Raw genomic sequence first — 21,743 nt, forward strand, 5'->3', positions numbered from 1 at the left:
AGCCACATGCTGTATTTTTGTTATCTTAAGAAAGGATTTCAGGATCTGTTGCAGGCAAATTGTGTCATAGGTTTGTAAAGTGATGTTATACTGTAAGTCAAAACATTTTGATAGCTTTACACCTCCCTTCATACAGACAGTTATGCTGACTGCAAAAACATCTTATATGAACATTTGCAAACAAATCACAATCAATGTGATATGAAACAGAAATATTGGCACTAATAAACGATTTTCTGCTCAATGGGTTATATGGGTCATGTATATACTATTGTGCACACCTACACTTTTTGGGCACCAGAGCAAAAGGACAAGGATTCTCATGATTTTCTGTCTTTATTCCTCCTGGTACTGGAGTGTAGAGGTGTGCTGATACACGTGAGCATGCTGTAACCCTCCCCTTGGCACGCTCCTTTATGTACAAGAGCCTAATCTGATTTTAATACACTGCAGGGTTAACAGCTGCTGGAGGCAGAGTGAACTCAACTCTGTGAGGACAGATCGGAGCAAATACCCGATCCATCTATAGGCAGCGAGTAGAAACTACGCCGTGGATTTGAAATTTATTCTCTTTTAATCAGAGTCACCACGACCTTTCATCAATGCCATCTTCCCTCTGACCAATGAGGTGTGAAGAAAGAGGAGTTGACAGGTTTGAATGTCCTTCAGTGTCTGTCCTGTATCATTACCCATCTCTCAAAATAGATCGAAGCTATCTAAAAAAAGAAATCCGTTGTCATGCATTCACTGTGCTTGGTGGAGCTTTGAGCCCTCCATCCAACAGTCCAGCCACAAATTAATTTCCATGTTTTTTTGTGTGTGGTTGTTTTAAGAAAAAACACAGATCAGTTACATTTATACAGACATAATTACCTCTGCCATATTAACTATTTACCCATCCATCAAACATGGTAAACACACATACAGTACTTGCAATACTTAATGAAGCTTTATATCCCACAAAATCTGTCACAATCATTTACTTTTTAGATGTATGTGTCCATCATATTATGGCAAAACAAAGCACACACATTCTCTCAGAATACCACAAAACCAAAAACAGAGGCCACTCTGAAATATCAACATGTCTAATAAACAGCTGTGGTTGTTTACAAGTGTGCATGTATATGTGTGTGTGTGTGTGTGTGTGTGTGTGTGTGTATACCCCAAAGGGAGCCACAAGGGGACCAAAACCAAAGGGAGCCCACTGAGGAGGAATAACTACATCATGCAGCCCACAGATGTTTGTTAAATACCATGATGAGACCGAAAAGATGGGCCCAAAACTGTCAAGATTGTCGTGTGGATGTGGTGTTCTGTCTGACCAGTGGTGGGCATGCAGTAGACAAATGTGGATCTAAATCTTTGAATCCATGTCAGCCTGCCTGTATCACTATGAAATGTAAACTAGACAACAGGAGGACTATAAGCCCCACACAAACACCACAAGGAAATACTTGGCATGCTAGCACTCATGAAATTTGTCGAGAAAAGTTTATTGAGATGCAGCTTAGTCAGAGATAAGGGGTTATAAGCTGAAATAAATACATACATTTAAATCCTTTTTTTTGTTACGTTTTATTCAATTCAGTTTTTGTGTAAAGAACTGAATCCTAGAGTAACACCAATTGTTCAGTTGCACAAATGCTTGTCTGCTAATGGCTGTCAGTCCTCATAAAACCTCCTCCATAGTGAGTTTCGACCAGAAAATTAATAATTATTCAAATCGTTTAACTGCAGGAAGGTGCGTCATGAAGAGATTGTACTTACAGCAGCTTGTACAGCAGCTGAGCCTTCAGGGTAGCTCTGCTGAGGCCAGTGCCTCTCCCATCGCGTCAACACATGTGACGTGCCCTCATTTTCAACACCATTAATCTCAGGGGGGAGTTGGAGAAAGAGGGGCGGGGGGGGGGGGGGGGGGGGGGTTTAAACGTGAAGCAGTAGACTGAGCGTTTGACTCAGCATTTTGTCTTGCCATTCATCTAGGGACTGTGTGTCATCTCCTAACTGGGTGTGCAGGTGAAGAAATGTGGAGCCAAAGTTTCATGATGTTGATGTTGGAGTTCATGCCCACGCTGAAACCACCAATGAAGCCAGCTTTATTTCTCTGAGATTTTGTTCTCTGAGATCAAAGAGGTACAAGATGGCAGAGGAGACACAAAATAATTACAAATAATAATTGTGGCTGCAAGTGAAATACAGGAGAATGGAACTGAGTGGAAATTCCCTATATTTCTTAAGACAACCATTTTAATGAATAACCAGTTGGTTTACCTGATTGAGAGCAACCCAAAGAAAACAACAAAAGTGTCCTCTAGTGACATACAGTTTTCTCCTGTTGTAAAAAGTCCTCTGAACTGTATTTGTGACTACTAAAACTTAGCATAACAGTAGCACATGTAGAGAAGCCTGAGTAATCTAGTCATCTAAAAAAAACTCGTCAGCTAACATTAGCCACCGGTTGTGCCCAAACAAGTAAGACTGTAGTGTCAAACCCCACAAGTAGGGATAGGTACCAAGGACCAGTCTTAAGTTGTTACCGGTTCCTGATTGGTACTCAGAACTAAAACACAGATTAGTCCCTTGGCAATCTGGGCCGTGATCCTGTGGCAAAGAATAAATAAAGGACACATTTCCAGGGATCACTAATACACCACTTATAAATGTTATTCATTTAACACATTGTTCACTTACTTAGTTTTTGACCGTATCCCCTGCAAATCCCAGCAAAATGTATACAATTTAGTCCCACTGTCTCTAAAAATGGTTGCGCAAAAAAAATGGAGCCTTCCAAAATGTATTAATCCATTGCTTTTAACTTACTTTTAGATACTGCTCTTCTATAATCTTATCTAACACTAAAAAATAGTGTTAATTGCTTTCACAACATGCCCCATTTTTATTGACAAGATTATGGAGGAGTCTTGATAAAAGCACTGCCAAGTACCAATACCATTTCAGCACCACTGGTATCAATACCAGTATCTGTAAAATCCAAACAACACCCATTCGTATTCACAAGTGTTTTGAGGAATGTCACATTTCTACTCAATTGTTATGACTCTTTTTAGTAGATACAGAAGAATAAAACATGCTACTATCTACTGTACTCTCCCTCTTTCTGTCAAGATTCACTTCTCTCTCTCTGTCTCACTCTATCTCTCTCTCTTTAGCAAACACACATACTTACTGTACATGTGCGCACACACACACACACACACACACACACACACACACAGATGCACATTAAGTGCCATACTTTCTAACAGGTTTTCTCACTCTTTCTCTACAGTATGGTAATTTTCTCCTGTTCAGTTTCTGGCACCTCTCCAGTGTAATCACTAAGGGGAAATCACCCCTTGAAACACTTGTGAGTGTTTGGCCCTTAATTCATATTGCATGAAATGAGCATGCAGCTTTGTTCACAGAGGAAAAAAACACCATGCCTTCAGTAGAGCTTGTCTAATACAACCCACAGATGGGAGCTCTAATAACTAATGCCAGGGCCAAGAGAATAAAACAACTATAAAATGGGACCTATGCTTGATCTGACAGTTATTTTCAGATTGAGACACCCAGAGATCTACTGACATGCAAGTTGTCATATATGGGGCAGCAACAGCACAGCCACTCTACTGCACCTGCTGATAATCCTCCCATTTTATTCTCAACACTAGCAATCATTTGGAGTTGTGTTTCTGGCCACATGATGAATGTAAGCCCAATATTTACTTTGATATTTAGTTTTGTTTTCATCCCCTCAAGCTCTTGAGAAACAAACTCCCTCTTTAGCTGCTAAATGGTCCAGTTCCTTCACCAGCTCATCGCTCACTTTGTCAAGTCAAGTCACTTATATTTATACAGCACACTTAAAAAAACAACAGGAGTTGACCCAAAGTGCTTTCCAGTCGAGGAAGATGAGTTAGAATATGCCTCAATACAGGTATGCTTTGTCTATCAGCCGTTTGGTGTTGGGCAAGTGGCAGTGGGTTTAGATTAGATAAAAGCAGTGAACTAGAACAATAAACTAGCGAGCCTTAAAACCAAAACAGTGAGCTGAAAGATGCTAAAAACACTCTGTAAAGCTGAGGAGAACTGCTGAGTCTGGTGATCATGCTCTGTGAGTTCAGCCCTATAAGTGACCCCCATTTGATCGATTGTTAATTTAAAAACTATTGACGAGTGCAGCTTTAAAGTTGTATTTCTTCGGTAAACCTATTGTATTGCTATTAACTGCTGTCCCAGGTACCTATGACACACCAAATAAAAATGACTGGATGTTACAGCAAAGTTCGTGACATATTTTTGGAATTATTTCCAGGTGGAGACTTCTACATATAATGAGGGAGTCAGCTTTAGCGGAGCAGCTGATGTCCCCTAAAGAAAACCGCAAAACTAGTGTTCGTGGCTGTTTAAACACATGTAAGAAGGGTAGTGTGTGTGTGTGTGTGTGTGTGTGTTTCAAACGCGGGTAAATAACACCAAACTGTGGTAGACTCTCGGCATAGTTTTTTTATAGCCTTCCGAGATTTACTGGCCAAACAAAAAATATACCCACGTTTGGCACTTGGCCGGTGTTAATTTTGGACCCTGTTGGAGCGGTTTATATATACCATATATATATAAATATATATATGGTATACCACAAGGCAATGTATGCGTGACACTGACAGTGGAGTGGGTGAAATCATACTGGAATTAAGGAAAAACTTGCTGTGCAGAGTGCTGCTTCTCTTCTTGCTAAGAAAGAACTTTCAAAACCACGTTTTACAACAACAACAAAAGGAAGCAATTTTTTCTCTATACCAGACAAAGACTTATATCATTTTCTAAGATGGCATATTACGCTCCTCTTAGCAGATGTTAACTGACTTGTTTGGGAATGGCCATTAATAATGAATGGATCCACATGCCGAACATAACAAAACAAAAATGTCCACAGGTCAATGGTTTGAATCGTGGTTAAAGAATCATACTCATGTCCAGAGCTTCCGGTGCAAGGCCCCAAATCAATAACCCACTGATGAGAAAATGGAATTGTGGAAGACCACTGATTTGTGTGACCGCTGGCATCAGCAACAAAGAGCTGCAACAACATCAAGCAGCTGTTTGCCCTCCAGAGTCAGGGGTACAGTATACCGTATATCAGGACCGATCTAAGATGGCTGAGATGCTGTAACAACAACAATGGTGCCCTTTACGAGGCAGCACAACCTCCAACGGCACCTTTTCACCGTTGTTGGCACAGGTCCATCACAGTGAACTACATGTATGTTAAAGTATTTAGTAAAGCATGAATCTAGGTCAGCAAGAGCAACCCTTCCCACGGTCGGAATAATTGTACTGGTGTTGAGAACAGTTAGATCGGTTGCTTTCGCAGGTGAGTTGATAACGGAATATCAAATAAATTACAATAACATTGGCACCTGACAAAAAAAGCTCCTCGCCCACCATGTTCCTGTAAATAATAAGGGACGTCTTCCGCCGTGTACACGTGCATCCGACCTTGCCCCTTCTTCTTCTTCTTCTTCTTCTTCTTCTTCTTCTTCTTCATTTGTTGAGTTTTATGGTATTCATAAGTGTTGCATTATCGCCGTCTGCTCGACTGTCCCTTGCCCCATCTGTTCCGGCATTGCCATGGCATGTGTGAAAAGGCGCAAGACAGAAATTTTTCTGAATGTAGCTGCATGTGTGAATAGTATAATAAAAGAATATATAAATATAATAATAATAGGTTATACCAGTAATCTACTGGGAACTATTGGATGGTGAATTTTGTCCCTCATTTCTTACAGGGTAGTAGCACTCGTAAAGACTTGCTTCAGAGCCTGAATGGAGACATTTCTCCAGCAACTTATAACTGTTTCAGTGTACATATGACATGAGTGTCAAATGAAACCCTAACGTATCCTTTAATTATCTTGTCTATTTTAAAAACATTTACCAACTTAAGAAAATAAAAACTACTGATATTGAATGAGTTAAGTTTTGAAACATATATAAGCATCCTACCTGACTGTGCTTTCATTCAAATGTTGATTGGAAAATGACTAAACCTGAATCATGACCTACATTAAATCTTCTTATTGTCCTTCCTTTATTATCTTAATGCCACTCTAATGATACTAACCACGTGTCTGTGTGTGGGTTAGACAAATTAATCTAGGTACAGTATGAAGGTGCACAAACTCTTCTTTAGAGTATAATTGTCCAGCATCTGAACGAGATTGTGAATAAAAAGACAAAGCCCCCGCTTAACAGTCAAAACCAAAAGAAAACCCTCTAGACTGTCTCCCTTTCAGAGCAGAGTGAAACAGGCAGCTGTAGCCAAGTCAGAGGAAGGCAGGCGAAACAAAAAGCAGACATTGAACAGGGGAATGTTTGCTTGTGCCAGGTACAGTGCAGTAAACTGGCCAGATCTGAGTATTTCCCAGAAATGTGGACAGTACCAAGTTGATACCGCCATAGTGTCTTAGACAGTGTCTTCCTGTTGAAACTGGCTTATTTCTATATAGACAGGTCAAGTTCCCAAACGCTCGACTACATGCCAAGTCATTTGTACTCACTACGACTGTAAACAAACACTGCCCACCATTTATTAGAATGAAACAATGGCTGCCAAGTCACCATCTCACTAGATCTACCCTGAAATCATGTTTCTGTGACATGTTTCTATACATAAAGGGATGGTCAATTCAAAATAAAGCACACAAAAATTTAAAAAATGTCTTACTTACCTTCCTTACTTGCCTTAGTTTTTTTTCTCTGGCTGGGTATCATTTGAAATGAATTGATACTAGTGCCAACACAATACTTTTTTCAGTACCTTAACTTTTTGAGAGATAACATGTTTTTCATTGAACAAAATGAAACAAACTTCTGAAATGTTAAATGTTGTTTAAACACCAGCAGCCATACAAGAACTTTGTCTGAATAAAATAGTCTAAGAAACTGTCTGATCAAAGTAAACACAATTACAGAGCTGACATTCAACGCTGGCTTTCGGTACCTGACAGTTTTCAATACTCTGTGCTACACACACTTTCCGCTTGGTATCAAAAATGTACTGAGGTTTGAAATCTAACCTTCTAACCTGTCTCTGAGATTTTTACAGGTGCTCCAACATAGTGAAGGTAAATGGAACTTCACTGTTACTCTGAATAATCCACAGATGACGCTGCCAAAAGTTTTCATAGAGGCTAGAAAGTATCTTCAATTAAAACTTTTCACAGTGATTATCCAGAGTAATGGATCTATTCTATCTTTAAGCACCACAAACAAAATGTCATTGACTCCCATTGACGCAGAAGTCTGAGAGAGGCATTTCAAAACCTAGACAATGAAACAAAACTGCATGACCAGACACAACCTGAGGTAAGAAAGAAAAAAATGTTGTTTTTTTGTGTATATGTAATTTGAGAAAGCTGACCCTTTAATATCCCTTCAATTATGACTTTTCTTCTCTCTTTTACTGAAAACAGAAATCATATTACACTTCCTGCCAAACACGTTTACCCTTTTGCAGCGTCAGACGAGGAAATGATCTCTCCAAACAGGCTCAGTATGATAAAGTATCTTTTTCTTTGAGCTGTCACTTGATCCTTGGAAGCCTCCTTTCACCTGCTGGGTCAGTGTGTCATGGGTTGCCACGGCGCTACATACATGATGTGTGCGCCTTGAGGAGCTGGATCCTGAATAACAGGGATTCCATGCGATGGCCTTTTACGGATTCAAAAAAACAGTTGACACAAATCTGTTTTTCCACCAAAGCAGAGCAAGAGGAGACACCCAGTAAACATGTGTTTTCTAGGTCACCGCCATGATTGCCATTTTAAAAAATTAATCACACATTTTCAAGGTTATAACATGTGTAAACATACGGAGGTTTCTGGGATTATATATATATGGGCAGATATACAGTATGTTTTATATATATTCTTTTAGCATAAGATACACAGAACAGTACATGTTAGTATGCACTTTGTTACATCCAATGTGTTCCATATTTAATTCAACACTGGTTTAAGTATTACACATGCTACTACACATGCTATTGAATCAAGAGGGAATTTAAAAGCATATCCAATTTAGATAAAGCTATCTCATAATTCATTTGAGTTAATAATTAAAAATGTTATCGCAGAATTAACATCTAGGCAGCAGAGCAAATTGATGCATTAACTAAAGAATTACCTGAAATGTTTTTTTAATAAAATTAAATCTATGAAGGTCATTGCTTTATAGTTTCTTACAGTTAGTAACACACATTTCTCTATACTGAGTTCCCTTTTTTAAAACTCTTCACACAGTTCTCTTTACCGAAGCGCAGCACAGTTAATCTGACATCCAAAACATTCAGGTTCAACTCTTGTACCAGAACATGGACAACATTTGTCTCCCGTCAGTAATACCTTGTCACTCATTACACAGTGACCTAAAACAACACTAACAATATGTATCACTAATGTCTTTGAAGTATCTTTGTGTAATTTAATTTAGGTATTTATTTATTTTTGCATAAACCAAGATATCCTTACATTAAAAGGAATGGATTGTGCTGCCTTACAGAAATGAATCAGTAAGTAGTAAGTAAGTAAGTAATTCCATGAATGGGATATAAAACAAATGTTTATAGATTGACTATACATACTTGTATAGGACAGCTACAGATATTACAGATACAGAAATGCAACAGTGCCAGTCAACCCTGTTTCAAGTTCTCGTCCTCATCGCACCTTATGTCCTCTCTTGAAACATACCTGAGAAAGAGCCTGATTAAATGCAGTTTAGTCCACATTGACTTCTGTTGTGCTGCCCGTGTGAGGAGTTTGGGGAACCACTGTTTTCCATTCACTTTACAAATCGTTTTGTTTACCTACAAAGTTATTAATGTTTTAATAAATAAACATTAACATTAAACATTAGCGGCAGCACTTTTTCTGAATCATGTGTTCTGCTGACGTAAAAATGTGTGTGTGGACGCGTGTTGTATATGTGTGTGTGTGTGTCCATGTTTGTGTGTTTGCGAGAGAATGGAAGTGTTACGTAAAAGGACCAACACACACACACACACAAACACACACCCACACACAAACACACACACATCCTTCACTTTATTTGAGCCAACTATGCATGACCTACTTTGGGAACCTTTCAAGCTGAACAATTAACATTTTTTTTGAAGCGTCTTCCTTTATGGCATCCTTTTCATGTAAAGGAACTGACAAGACAAACGTTGGATTTAAACGTAAGCATTTTGGCATGAATACTTGGGCAAACTCTAATTAAACATGAATGATAAAGGCATGCCTTGTTTGCTCAGTCAAGTATATCAGGATACAAGAGGAAGACAATAAAACACTGAGAGAGTCGAGATGGGCTCTCTCCGCATCCTCTCCACCAAAAATGAAATATAGATCTCATTGCTTTTTATAGCTCTGAGTGAATAATATCCAACCAATGAATTAGACATCTGCCTGCATTTAGCTCAACAAACAATTCTTTTTTATTTATGACAATACTGATAGGCTGTTATGACCAGTTTATCTTTGTAATTTGTGATTTAATATGTTCATATTTCCCCATAGTCACTCTATATTACTGATACCAGCACGTTGCTATATCATCTTACATGATGACTCATTTCATTCAGCCTCTCCTCCACACAAAACCTACCTAAAAAGCTCATGACTCAGGTAATGTTTAAGACTACTTGTGGGAGATCTTCAAGACTACTTGCGTGCTAGGTAAACAAAGTACCTGGTACACAAAAGGCTGCCATTCAGCTACAGTATTTCACACAGCAGCACGCTATAAAAATCAGGGCATTCATCACCAAACAGAAGCATGCACTATGCTTTGTTGCAGCTCTGGTATTTAGTTTCCGCCTCCTTTATGCAGTTTGTTAATAACCTCAACAACAGAAGCGAATGTCAGCGGTAGGTAATAGAGAGTAGATCTCAAACTACAGGACTGGGCTAGCGGAAATCTGGCCCTCTATCACCAGACTGTGTTTCAGGAAGAAGTTCAAATGAGGACAAGACAACCATTCAAATCCCAGGAGCCCTGGCCAGCAGTAACCACACTTTTATTGGGGTGTCAAGTCCAGCCTAGAATGTGTGCTGTTGTTGTTGTTGTTGGCGGCCGTGTGTGTGTGTGTGTGTGTGTGTGTGTGTGTGTCTGCATGGCTCTGCGTGGGAGAGGCAGAGTGGAGACTTTTAACATGGTTCTTTTCTGTACAACAAAAGCATCCGATCATTGTGCCACACAGTATCATCTTGGTTCTTTTATAAAGATTACATCCACTGTAGGCATTTACTCCTACACTCTAATAGCACAAGGTAAGAAACATCCATTCATAAAGCTGTGAAAGAAAGTGTGTGATGGCTTTCTCTGTGCCTTCATGGCTATACCTGTTAGGATAACACTGCTGTATATTTAGATAGATCTGTAACTCCTGTTATGGTTTGTATTTAAGCTTTTTTTTCTCTCTCTCTTTGGTAAAAGGTAAGAGAAAAAATAAAATCTGACAAACATGACATCAAAATCAAACTTTTAGCTACTGTAGTTCAAGCACTAGTAAAAAATATGAATTCAGTATGACTGTATTTGGTGACCATTTGGCAAAGAAAGCAAGAGTATTGTGGTATTTAACAGATCGAGCAAAACCAATGCCAAACCAAGCCAAAATAGTGATAGTGGAGAGAATATTCCTCAAAACATTTTGCAGTAACCTTTACTTTCCCCTTTAAAACAGCATAAATAGATTTTTCGGCCAGTGGAACAAGCTATAAACACAACATTGACATATTATCACCTTATAAAATTGTTGTGCTTACCTATTTACACCTTCTTATAGCTCTATTTTGGTCTCCACCAACTGCTGAGGGAAATATCAGGCTCTTTAGTTGCTTAATGCTCCACTATGTTCACCATCTAATCGCGTACTTTGTCTGTCTGCTGTTTGGTGGTTTTATCAGAGCTTTTTTGCTGAAACAGTAGCTGCCTGCTACTGATGGAAATGAGGATGATGAGAGTTTGTGGATCAGAAAACCAAAATGATGCACTAAAAGACAGTAACAGGCTCAGAGCTGAGAGGAACTGCAGTACAACACGGTATTAGTTTGGTGGTACCAGCTTGATATGCTCAGAGCTTATTCTGTATAATGTTATGTCCTTAGGAGCTGTAAGTTAATTCATAGCTGCATTCTCACATTATTTGGTTGATAAAGAAATTCTCAGAAAGCCTTTTAATCATTCAAAATGTACACACTAATGCACACTTCATAATCACACAGTATAATCTATATACAAGTGTGGTTTACAGATTACTGACAAAACATGTTTCAAAAATGTTTAACAAAACAAAATGTTTTATATCATTGCCTAATTTTGTAATATCTGTGTATTCCAGGACAACACATGACACCTGTGTTTGCGTATGATAATCCTATTGTGACAATTTCACCTTAGGTTGTGAAAATGATTAAAAACTAATTTGCATGATTGGATGCCAAAATCGACAAGCCTTCTTTGACAGAGTTGCTGAGCAAGTCTGCCAGTCACTGAGATATGAGACCCATTAATGACCAAATTGAGGAAGTCCACAATATCAGTTGCTGTCTATTTGTTGGGCAGTAAAGCTCAGCAAAAATGAAATAAACTGCATCCCAGTACGAGGCTATGAAACAGCATGAATGGCATGATAATATTAAGCTAGTGCTCTGCGGGAGCAGTGTGAAAATATCTCTAATGAGATCAAGATCAGCCCCAAATATCATCTCTGCACAATCTAAACATGCAGCCTGCTTAACCCTTTACCTAAAAAAAATAGTAACAAGTTTTCACCTTGCAGACAAGGTCTAAAATGCCTCACAAGTTGCTTTCATCTTAACCAGGCATTCATTTTTAAGGATAAATTCTTATATTTTAACAACAGCAGACAGAATTTCACCTACTCTTTCTACTCATACTGCCTCACCACTCTGCTCTACACAGCCTCCAATCCACCCACACCGACGAGTGATTGGCTGCCCAGAAGATAGAAAAGAACTGGATCCTTGTGGGCTCTGTGTACTTTTTTTTTTCATTCAGGTGTTTTATTCATTTAGATTTTTTCCAGCAGATGTTAATCTTCTTTTTTTTTTTTTTTGCCATGGATAGATATCTATGCCAATTCACAAAATAGAAAATTCACGAAATATAATAAAAAAAATATAATAATTTTGTTTGACTATGTGTCTACTTTTAAGAAGGAGGGATGGTTTAAGGCAGTAGGGTGGTTCAGGTGCTTCAAGGTTGTCCTTGTGCATTACAAATCCTTTTACACTAAAATTGTATTTTCAGCACTCAATCAGTACACAAGTGGTTTTCTTGCCTCCACGAGCCAGACACTAACTCTTTTTTAAAAACTGATTCAGAGGTTGAAATTCTACAACTACTGCACTGTCTGTCTTTATTCCTGTGCTCGATTTGAAAACATTGTTCATTTCTGCTCGGTGGGAACAAGCTAATGTTCATCACTCCCCGTTGGACTGGACTGCTGCACTGAAACGCAAGTTTGAACTGCCAAAGAGTCCCGAACACAGACAGTGACTCATTCATGTGCTTGCCTCAAAGTGTTATGACAACAGTTCAGAATATATTTTTAGTATATTTCAGTCCATGTGAAACACATATAACATGAAACAAATGTCATTTTAACATAATTCAAACACGTATAGGAGTGTAGTATAGTCTTTACCTGTTTCTTTGTTGACTTTTACAAAGCAATTTCTACTGTATGTTGTGCCAAATCCTGTCACTAGCATGGCGTTAATATGGTGTCATAGATTTTGATCAATCATCCCAGTTAGATCTTCTTAATGTCACACAATTGTTTTTGAGTGCTGTACTGTATACATGATTTTGTTGTATGTAACTGTTCGCTGAGATCAACTATTCCTAGAATGCTTCAGTGGGCTGTCACTTATCTTACAGGGTTTCAATCACACTGAGAAACATTACCTTTTCACCCAATGTCCTCTCAAACCACCACACAGTCTGGATTAATGATGAAATAAATGCCCTTTGAAACACATATTGATAAATGAATATCTAATAAATACAAGTCTGTTTTTGTTCTGCAGTGAGAATCTGAGGAATGTACTGTATACAGAGCACATGACGACTTTAACCCTCAACCGATTGAACCCGATTTATTTATAATGTGGATAGTTCCTGCCCTCCTCGCTCCATTATTTTTATCAATGTATGGTCACATACATTCAGTAACAAGATAAATGGATTTATTAAGTTTGTCAGAGACCCTTTTGTAGAACCATCATATCACCATATTAACTCTTGCATATCTTGCTTAAGAGTGCATGAAATGACTGTCAGGTCTGCACAACAAGTTTCTACACACTCAAGAGAGTAAGCTAAAGGAAGTCCTTGTGTGTTTTTCTAAAGCTAGACAAATATTCATTAAATTGTATTGAGTCAAGTAAGTTATAAAGTGAAAAAAGAGTGATACTAATAGAAAAACGTGTTACTTGACGTTTGGCAGCATATGTGCTTTAGATCAAATTTAACGCAATTAACTGGTCGTATTAATAACTACTGTGTGTTGAATTTTTGACGGTACACATGAGAATGCATGTAATGAGTACACTTGCATGCAACATAAGACAACATCTTTGCTACATTATTATGTCTGCTGTGTAGACAGCTGAGACACACAGCCATTCCCCAACACTTTCACCTGTAACATCCTTTTCACAACCCAAACAAGCAGCTGCCCGCTTTATAGTTAGGAACCCATAATGCACTGGGAGCCCCTGTGCATGCCTGGTGTTGGGATTTAATTGGATATTAGTATCCAGCAGTGTCTGAATTAATCAAATCATTTCCATCCATTAATTTAGTGGAGGAACATACAATTAAAGCCTTATTAGTGTGCTCTCAGGTGTATGCCTTTTCATCCCTCTGCAGAACATTGAGAGTTGGCCAGAGTCCAGTGCAAAGCATTCTTCCTGCTTGAATCTGGTGCTTCCTCATGACGGGCACTCTGTTGATCTACAGCAACCGGCTGCAAGCTTAAAGGAAGGAAAATGTCAGCCTATAGTAAGGTGCTACTTCTCCCATGGCTATAGGAGAGGCTAACATTTTAATGAGAAAATACATTGTTGGCTTCTTTTTTGAGTCTTTACCATTTGTCAGATTATGAAATCATTAGGTCAGAGGACTGACAAGTTTTAGAGTAATTCTATTTGGTGAAACATTACTGTGAAAACCAGCACAAAAATGCCCTAAATAGGGTGAAAAGAGATTTGGAGATTTAGGCAGCGAGCAAAAATAATCCAGTGAACCAATGTAGGTCATTTTATGATAATTTCCATATTTATATATTTCATACAAAGCAGATTTCTTTCATAATGGACTTCAAACTATAGTGCACAGCTTTTCAAATATTATTCAAAAGAATAAATACAGGAATTACATTTTTTGTAATGAGAAAAAAATGAAGAAATCTCAGCATCTAAACCTCCAATCACGAACAGTGTACCATTCTGGTCACCTAGTTTGTCTAAGCATTAAGTTTAAATCAAACATCACATAAACAACAATTCTGGTTAGGGCGACTCGATTTTTTTCCCTGCCTCCTCTCTTGTGAATCTGAGTTAAAACGTTTTTGCACAAAGTAATCCAGACTGCTCAGATGAGCAGCCATTTTTAATTAAAACCATTTACAGAGGAAACCAAAGTGAGAAAAAAAAGAGCCAAGGGATTTTACACTCTGTCATCCAAGGCTTCAGCGGATCAAAGAGTTTTAGTTGTGCTTTTTAATGGTTACGTAACATTTTTGCCTATGAGATATTGGGCCCGGGTGCCATGCAGTCAGTCCAAAGATTGACAGTACCACAGGTTTCCTGCAGTGCAATTTTTCGATTTCAGGCAGGATACAATAAGCCTATGTTTATGTCTAAGTATAGCTGTCAATCAATACAATACTACTGGTGTAAGAGGACACTGAAAGTAGGCAGCAACCTCTGACAAATGTTAGATTCTTGCATTTTTACCATAGACATTTCTGTATATATGTGTGTGTGTGTGTGTGTGTGTGTATGCATTAATTGTATGTATGTATGTATATATGTGTGTTTGTGTCTGTCTGCCTCCCTGCCTGCTGGCTGTCTGCCATGTGGCCCACCTCTTACTGTCATCCTGTCTGACATTAGGGCTAAGCTGGATCTCATTAGGACCAAGGTGGCAGTGATCCCGTCAACATCGCTTTGGCTCTTGCCATATGGGTCGCCTCCAAGGTAACAGGGCTGTATCAGTCTCCTCAGCACACACACACACACACAGACGGAGTATCTACTCTCCAGACGAGCGTGTACTGTACTGTACATATAAAGCTGAATAAACACGTCAAACAGAGACGAAATACTGAAGATAAGATAATAAGGTCAGATCTATGGGGCCCACACAGGCACACATACACGACACGCTTACACAAATTCATCTGGTCACCAGCAAAACTTGATCAGTTCAGCTTGTTAGGAGATGTATAGCTCAGTGTGACCAAATCAGACCACACATCACAGCAAAAGGTTTTTTTTTTCAATATCTTGTTGTATAATAATTATGATAAATGCATGAAAGCAATGACCATCATAATCAGCGATGTTTTGCATTCCATATGGAAGCTACGGTAAATCAGTTGTTGCTGTTGACGACCTACATGAATATACAGTGATGAAACACAGACAAACTGACTTTTCCCCTTCCTCCAGTCTGAATGACAACAGCTGAACGAAAATAGCCAACTAGAAAACGGCAGAGCAATCGGTGAGGTCTGCAGAGTTGGTTTCAACAAATTCAATTAGGAAAACTTTTGATCTAATAAATCTCCATTTTGAGATTCTGTGCAGCATCACAGCCCAACGTCGGCCTGGAATTGTCATGGTGAAGTCACAGTCAAGCATAGTGGAGCAACGTACATCAGCGTCCCACCTACTTTTCTTACAGCAAGCGACTGACTCTTATCAAAGCCGTGCAAGTAAACAGGAAGTCATTTATGACTTTGTTTAGTGCTTCTTTGCACCAGCTCATAAAACTGTGAATTTATAACATCCCAAGCATAAATGGATGATAGCTATAACACCAATAGACAGTAAAGGCTATTAAAATACACAAAAATCCTATCACACCCTATCCCCAGATACAGGACCACGAACCTTTCTTCAGATTTACTGTAAATACACACCAGCACCTCTCCCTGAATACACACACTTCTGTATTTTCAACAATGCTGCCATGTGTTTCATGTTCTAGATTACTGCTTTGATATTCGCTGTTATTAATTGTGTTGATGATGATTTACTTCCTTCAGCTTCACATGCAACTAGGACACCAGAAAACATTGGAAGCAAAACAACTGTGTCAAAGTTGCACTTTGCCAGATTGGCGGCTATTATAGATTTTTTTTCCCTTTGGCCTGTTTGTTTTGTTTCAGCCCCCACCCTCACAAAAGCAACTGTTTATTTCATCAGTTTGGCAACAAAAGCATGTGATCAATCATTCATAATTCATGATGCTGCCAATGGCCTAGGGCCCATAAAAACAGATATTTGCATTACACAAGGTCTTAGCTGGACCTCCCGATAACAGACCAATAAATTTTGTTGTTGTACATACACACAGGCCCCTGATAAGAGATAAACTTTGCCTCTGTGTTACAGTAGAACACAGGGCAGTGCTAGCAGAGATGATGTTGTGATCACATGCTACTATAACAATGACCTGGACCCCGTCCTTTAATTCCTGTTCCTCCAGCCAGCATCCCGCTGCCTTTCCCAAGCCCGGCTGTTGTTATTATTTTTACACTATTCAAAACAAACGCCCCTAAATCCCTTGTGCAACATCTAAGTCTGACTGCAACAAACTGTCCCTCTATCTATCTGATGCTCTAGAGAGACACGCTATTGTACAGGTACGCTGATGACAAAAAAAAAACATTATTGAGGAAAACTAAAGCTGCCTCTCTCTGTAAAGCTAAACTGTAATATTTATCAAAGTTTTTAAGCCAGACATCTGGCAGAGATGAAAGGCACTCAGACTACAGAGAGACGTCTTTATTCTCCTTACCTAGTCATGCTGTCCGTGATGCAGTTCTGGCCTGGGTATCCCTCACCTCTGGATGACAGTGACCCCTGTACCATGCCTGGCCGAGTTTTCCACGACTCCATTAACGCCGTTACGGGCGAAATTAGATTCAACAAAGGGTTGGACTGGTCCCTCACATCATGCCGTGTGAAAGACATTGTTCCTTGCGCTCCAATCTGGTAATGGAATGAATGTCCACCGGAATTAACTCCAACAATGGCCGATGTGGGCATGCTGTTATTTTCTTGGTAATAGCTGCCATCAGTGGACTCCTGCTTAACCCCTTTAGACAGGACATTGTTGGAGAACACATCGGGCTCATAGGTCCCATTCATAGAGGAGACAGGGGGTCCTAAGATACCAGAAAGACTGTATTCATCAATGTTATTCCTCAGGGACAAATAGGTGGTCTCAGATGCAGGAAAGAGACCAAGAGATGGTGACGGTTCACCATAGGGCTGTGGGTTCATACATCCCTCATTTTTGTTTGGCTCACTCTTAATCTGTGTGATAAAAGGTGTGCTACTCGCATTACATTTGGAGCTGCCTAAACACATGCTCCTGAAGTCAGTTCCAGGCTCATTCTTAATGTACTTAACCATGCCCATCTGGTCTAAGCCGACGTTGAACACCTCCCCGTCCACCATCTCCACTTTAGGGAATTCAAAGTTCTTGAAGTCTGTGTCTCTGTTCAGACCCGCTGCTTCTGGGCTGTTGGTGTCATTCTGCACCAAACCCAATCCACCAGCGGGACTGGACACAGGAAACCCACCTGAGGAGGGGTTCTGTGGGCTGCTGACCGCCATGGTCCCCCCTGTGGCCGGACTGGAGATGGAGGGCCTTACTGTGTTGCAGTTGTTGGCAGTGCTGGTGCAGCTGCCACCTGTGGGGCTTGAGACTGATGACCTAATATTACAGGTAGTGCTGCAGGACGGAGGCGATCTCACACTACTCATACTCTGGGGGCTGGACATGGGGGACCTCATGACATTGAGAGGGCTGGTGAGTGGTGGTGAGCCCACAGTGCTGGACTCTACAGGGCTACATGTGGCTGAATTCCTGCGCTTGATGTTGGCCAGAGTTGCAGCACAAGACGTCTGGCTGACAGGACTACTGACGGAGGAGCACGCTGGTCCAAAGCACGCTTGAGGGCTGGTGGTTGACGACACCATGTTGTTGCTGCCTCCGGGGCTAGAGATGGAGCTGGAGGTCTGGGGACTGCAGGACAGAGATGAGGCCAGCATTGAAGCTGAGCTAACTGGAGTCCCGGCAGTGCATTCTCTGGGAGTGGTGCTGGGCTGCTGGAAACCAAATGGCTTTAACTTGGTGCTCTTTGTGGAACCACAATGGGTCTCTTCTAGAGGCCGTCCGCACACTGGATACATCTTCCCAGGGCTGGTACTGCCCCCATGCTGGCTAAAGGCAAAGTCTGCCTCCCTGGCAGCATTCATATACAGGCCCATAGACTCAGCCACAGTCTTGGAAAGCTCCTTGGAGTCCATTTCCTGCTTATGACCGTGGAGAGAGTTGTTGAAGTGTGGGAGAACAAATGGCTGGTTCTGGCTGAGCCGAAGCATTGGCTGCTCCTGCTTCTTTGTATTGTTGTCTTTGCAGTCAGTGGCCGGGCTTCCAGCAGGGCAGCTAACATTCACTATGTCCATCAGGATATCGCTGTTGGTCAGACTTGAATCCTCTGTGCTGCAGCAGTGCTCCATGGTGCTGGGGACCTGCGACCATCTGTTCTCTGTGTCACTCCCATCAAAGAAACTTTGGTATCTTTTGGTCTCCATTGTTGGCTCATTGATAAACCTGGTAAATGAGGAAAAGAGAAGAGTGAGAAAAGTTCACAGTGCTGTTGTTTCAGATTTGTTTGCATTAGTGTATATTAAGGGTATTTACCTTTAGGCAGAGATTACAGGTCTCACGTAAAACTAAATTATATATTAGGAATATGCTAATGCATCTTAAAGCTACAGAATATACTCTATATATACATATATATGTATATAGTCTATATAGACATGCCAAAGCTGTAAATCCCCTTATGTGAATAAAAACCTAATGAGGCAACAAAAAAGGTAGTGCAGTGAAGAGGAGGAAATATTTTATCTACAAGTAACACATCACTTATTCCGATATTATAATGACTTACTTTTAAAGAATACCAAGACAAGCGCATAAATGATGTTGTGTAAACAAATCTGAAAAAGCCCAAATCAAGTCTGTACAGTATTTCCTCGCTCACAGATAAAGCTCCTTATTACTGCACTATAGGGGATGTACAGTCTGATAACTTGAAGAAAAGTGCATTGCAAGGGTTAATGCATCTACGTGACGTCGTCTGGGCTTTTTTTTTTTTTTTTGGTTGTTTAAATTCCCACCTCTACTGCGCTTCTATTGGACAGCTCGGCCAGAAATCCACCAGCTTTTATCAGGCCATTCATGGATTGGTCCGAAAGCTGTCGCTCAATAGTTATTGCTCTTGCAGCCACAACATAGCTGCGACATAACTTGAAATGTTGCTTTAACGGCCAGACCAGCCCCGTCATGTGCAAAAGCAACAAAAATACTTCCAATAATTAGACTCTAGACTTAACCGAGTGCAGTGATAAGGCATTGCTGTTTGATGTTTCGATACGTATTGAGCGTGCTACGGTGCACTCTCTGAAGGGCTCGCAGCTCTGGAGCAGCCCATATATCGGAGTTAAAGTTATTGAGGTTGCCTGCAAAATACCCCATGCACACTACGTGCAGATCCTTAAATCTACAAATGGAAAATAAAAGAGAAGTCAGCTTGACAATTGCTCCCTCTCGCTCCTGCCGTGATTGTCCTGCCTCTTGTAGGGCATGCAACTCTCTGCATATCTCTCCATTTTGCGTTTGCGCAGAATAAATACTAAAAGACGATTTCTGCTGTGTTGTTGCAGTTGAAGTTTATTTTTGCTGTGTGGAAGTCGTCTCATTAACGGCTTTTTGAATGACAACAGGGACTAAGTGCAGAAGGAAGAAAATATAAATTATTTAAGTCATGTTTTTAGAAAGACTTTGACGGTAATTCCTCTCAGCACGTCCTGACAGGTGCGTCCAGAAATATAAAATATACTAATAACTGTATTACAATTATAGTGGCTATTGGTGTTTGTACATAAAGTAGGCAACATAAACTTCTTGGCTACTTTTTATTATGGACCAGACACAGGGCTAACGGCCACGGTTCAAAGTTAGATTTCTCATGGATCGGGGGTTGCAAGTATTCAGTTATCGGACTGAACAGTGAGGAGTTTGCTTTCATTATCATCTCTGAGACAGCGCGAAATTAAAATGTACAGTCAAACGCCGAGCTCTGTCCTTCCTTACCTTAATTACGACATTCAGAGTTGTCAGGTGGCCGTGTTGCTGGGCAGCGAATAATCCAGGGGACAAAAAAAGACACGCAAAGCAAAGTCAATAAATATCAACAAATGTGTTCTGTCTACTCTTTCCAATACATAGTTTTCAGTTTGACAGCTAGACACACTGGAGAAGTCTACTGCGTATTATCACCAGTAATCCTCCACAGCGAGCGGCTGCTCCTGACAGGACGAACGACAGCGACGGGTCGGACGACAGCGGCAGATGATCTCACATTATGGCCGCAATTTTGCAGATTACCGATTCTGTGCCCTGGATAAAAAAAAAAAAAGAGTAATAAAAACAAACGAAGGAGTCGGTCGGACTGAAGTCAGAGCGACGTCATTCTGTGACCCTCCTACTGCAACGAGTGCAACACAAACTCCGAGGAGGGGGAGGAGGAGGAGGAGGAGGAGGAGGAGAAGGGGAGGCAGCGGGGAGAGGGGAGGGGCTCAGCGCAGGTAGACAGAGCCGCCTGGAAATAGGGCACCGCACTCAGCGTGATGTTGTTTGAAATAAACTCCCAGGATAACAGCGTCAGGCAGTCTTTTTGATTCAATTAGAAAATTCCCTGCACGTTTCTCATATTGTTGTTAACTCATCAGCCCTCCTCCCTCACCGCGCTTTACGCTGTCTTTATTCTATATACATCTTGTCTTGTGCCACCTCTGAACAGGTTTGCTCATGGAGCTCGTGCACGCTGGCCATTTAGACAAGAGGAGATAAAGCAGGAGCCTTCCCAGCCTCTCTTTACACGGGTCTTTTAAACCCCTGCAAATATTGAGTGAGGAGTCATTGAAGTCAGGCTGTTGCCCTGTTACACTGTAACGGCTGCCTCCACTAGGTGGAGCAATATTTCTACTGCTGTTGCAAGTCTATTGAGTGGTCAAGATGTCACTTGATTCACTCCAGACTATGATAAAAATTATTTATTTCACGCCTCTAATGAAACAAAATTCAGACTTTGTGTGTTCAAAACTGATTTTAAATTTCATTCAACTGGATTTTTTTTCCGTTTGGTCAACCAAACAGCAGCTGTCTTTGCCCGTGAATGATCAACCACCACCATAAACAAACTGGCATGTAGGGAAATGTGTAACAAAACCCATCAAAATGATATGATCATAGTATGTGGAGGTAGACACTTTTGGACTCTGTTTTTGAAATTGTAGCAAAAAAGACATGCAGTCTGGTGTTCATGTTCA

The 21,743-nt window shown here is 40.4% G+C and overlaps 1 protein-coding gene across 1 annotated transcript in view; it reads right to left on the bottom strand.

The window, feature by feature from the left end:
* Window positions 1–20,541, bottom strand: part of nr3c2 (nuclear receptor subfamily 3, group C, member 2) — a 70,075-nt gene extending 49,534 nt beyond the window's left edge. Inside the window, exons 1-2 of the mRNA XM_070921163.1 lie at window positions 20,506–20,541; window positions 17,131–18,957 (exon numbers count right to left, since the gene is read on the bottom strand). Of these exons, the coding sequence (XP_070777264.1) occupies window positions 17,131–18,938 (1,808 nt within the window). The 5' untranslated portion in view covers window positions 18,939–18,957; window positions 20,506–20,541. The remainder of the gene's footprint in view (window positions 1–17,130; window positions 18,958–20,505) is intronic.
* Between the last annotated feature and the right edge of the window lie 1,202 nt (window positions 20,542–21,743).

The sequence above is a fragment of the Enoplosus armatus genome, chromosome 2 (genome assembly GCF_043641665.1).
Source record: "Enoplosus armatus isolate fEnoArm2 chromosome 2, fEnoArm2.hap1, whole genome shotgun sequence".
Lineage (NCBI taxonomy): Eukaryota > Metazoa > Chordata > Actinopteri > Centrarchiformes > Enoplosidae > Enoplosus > Enoplosus armatus.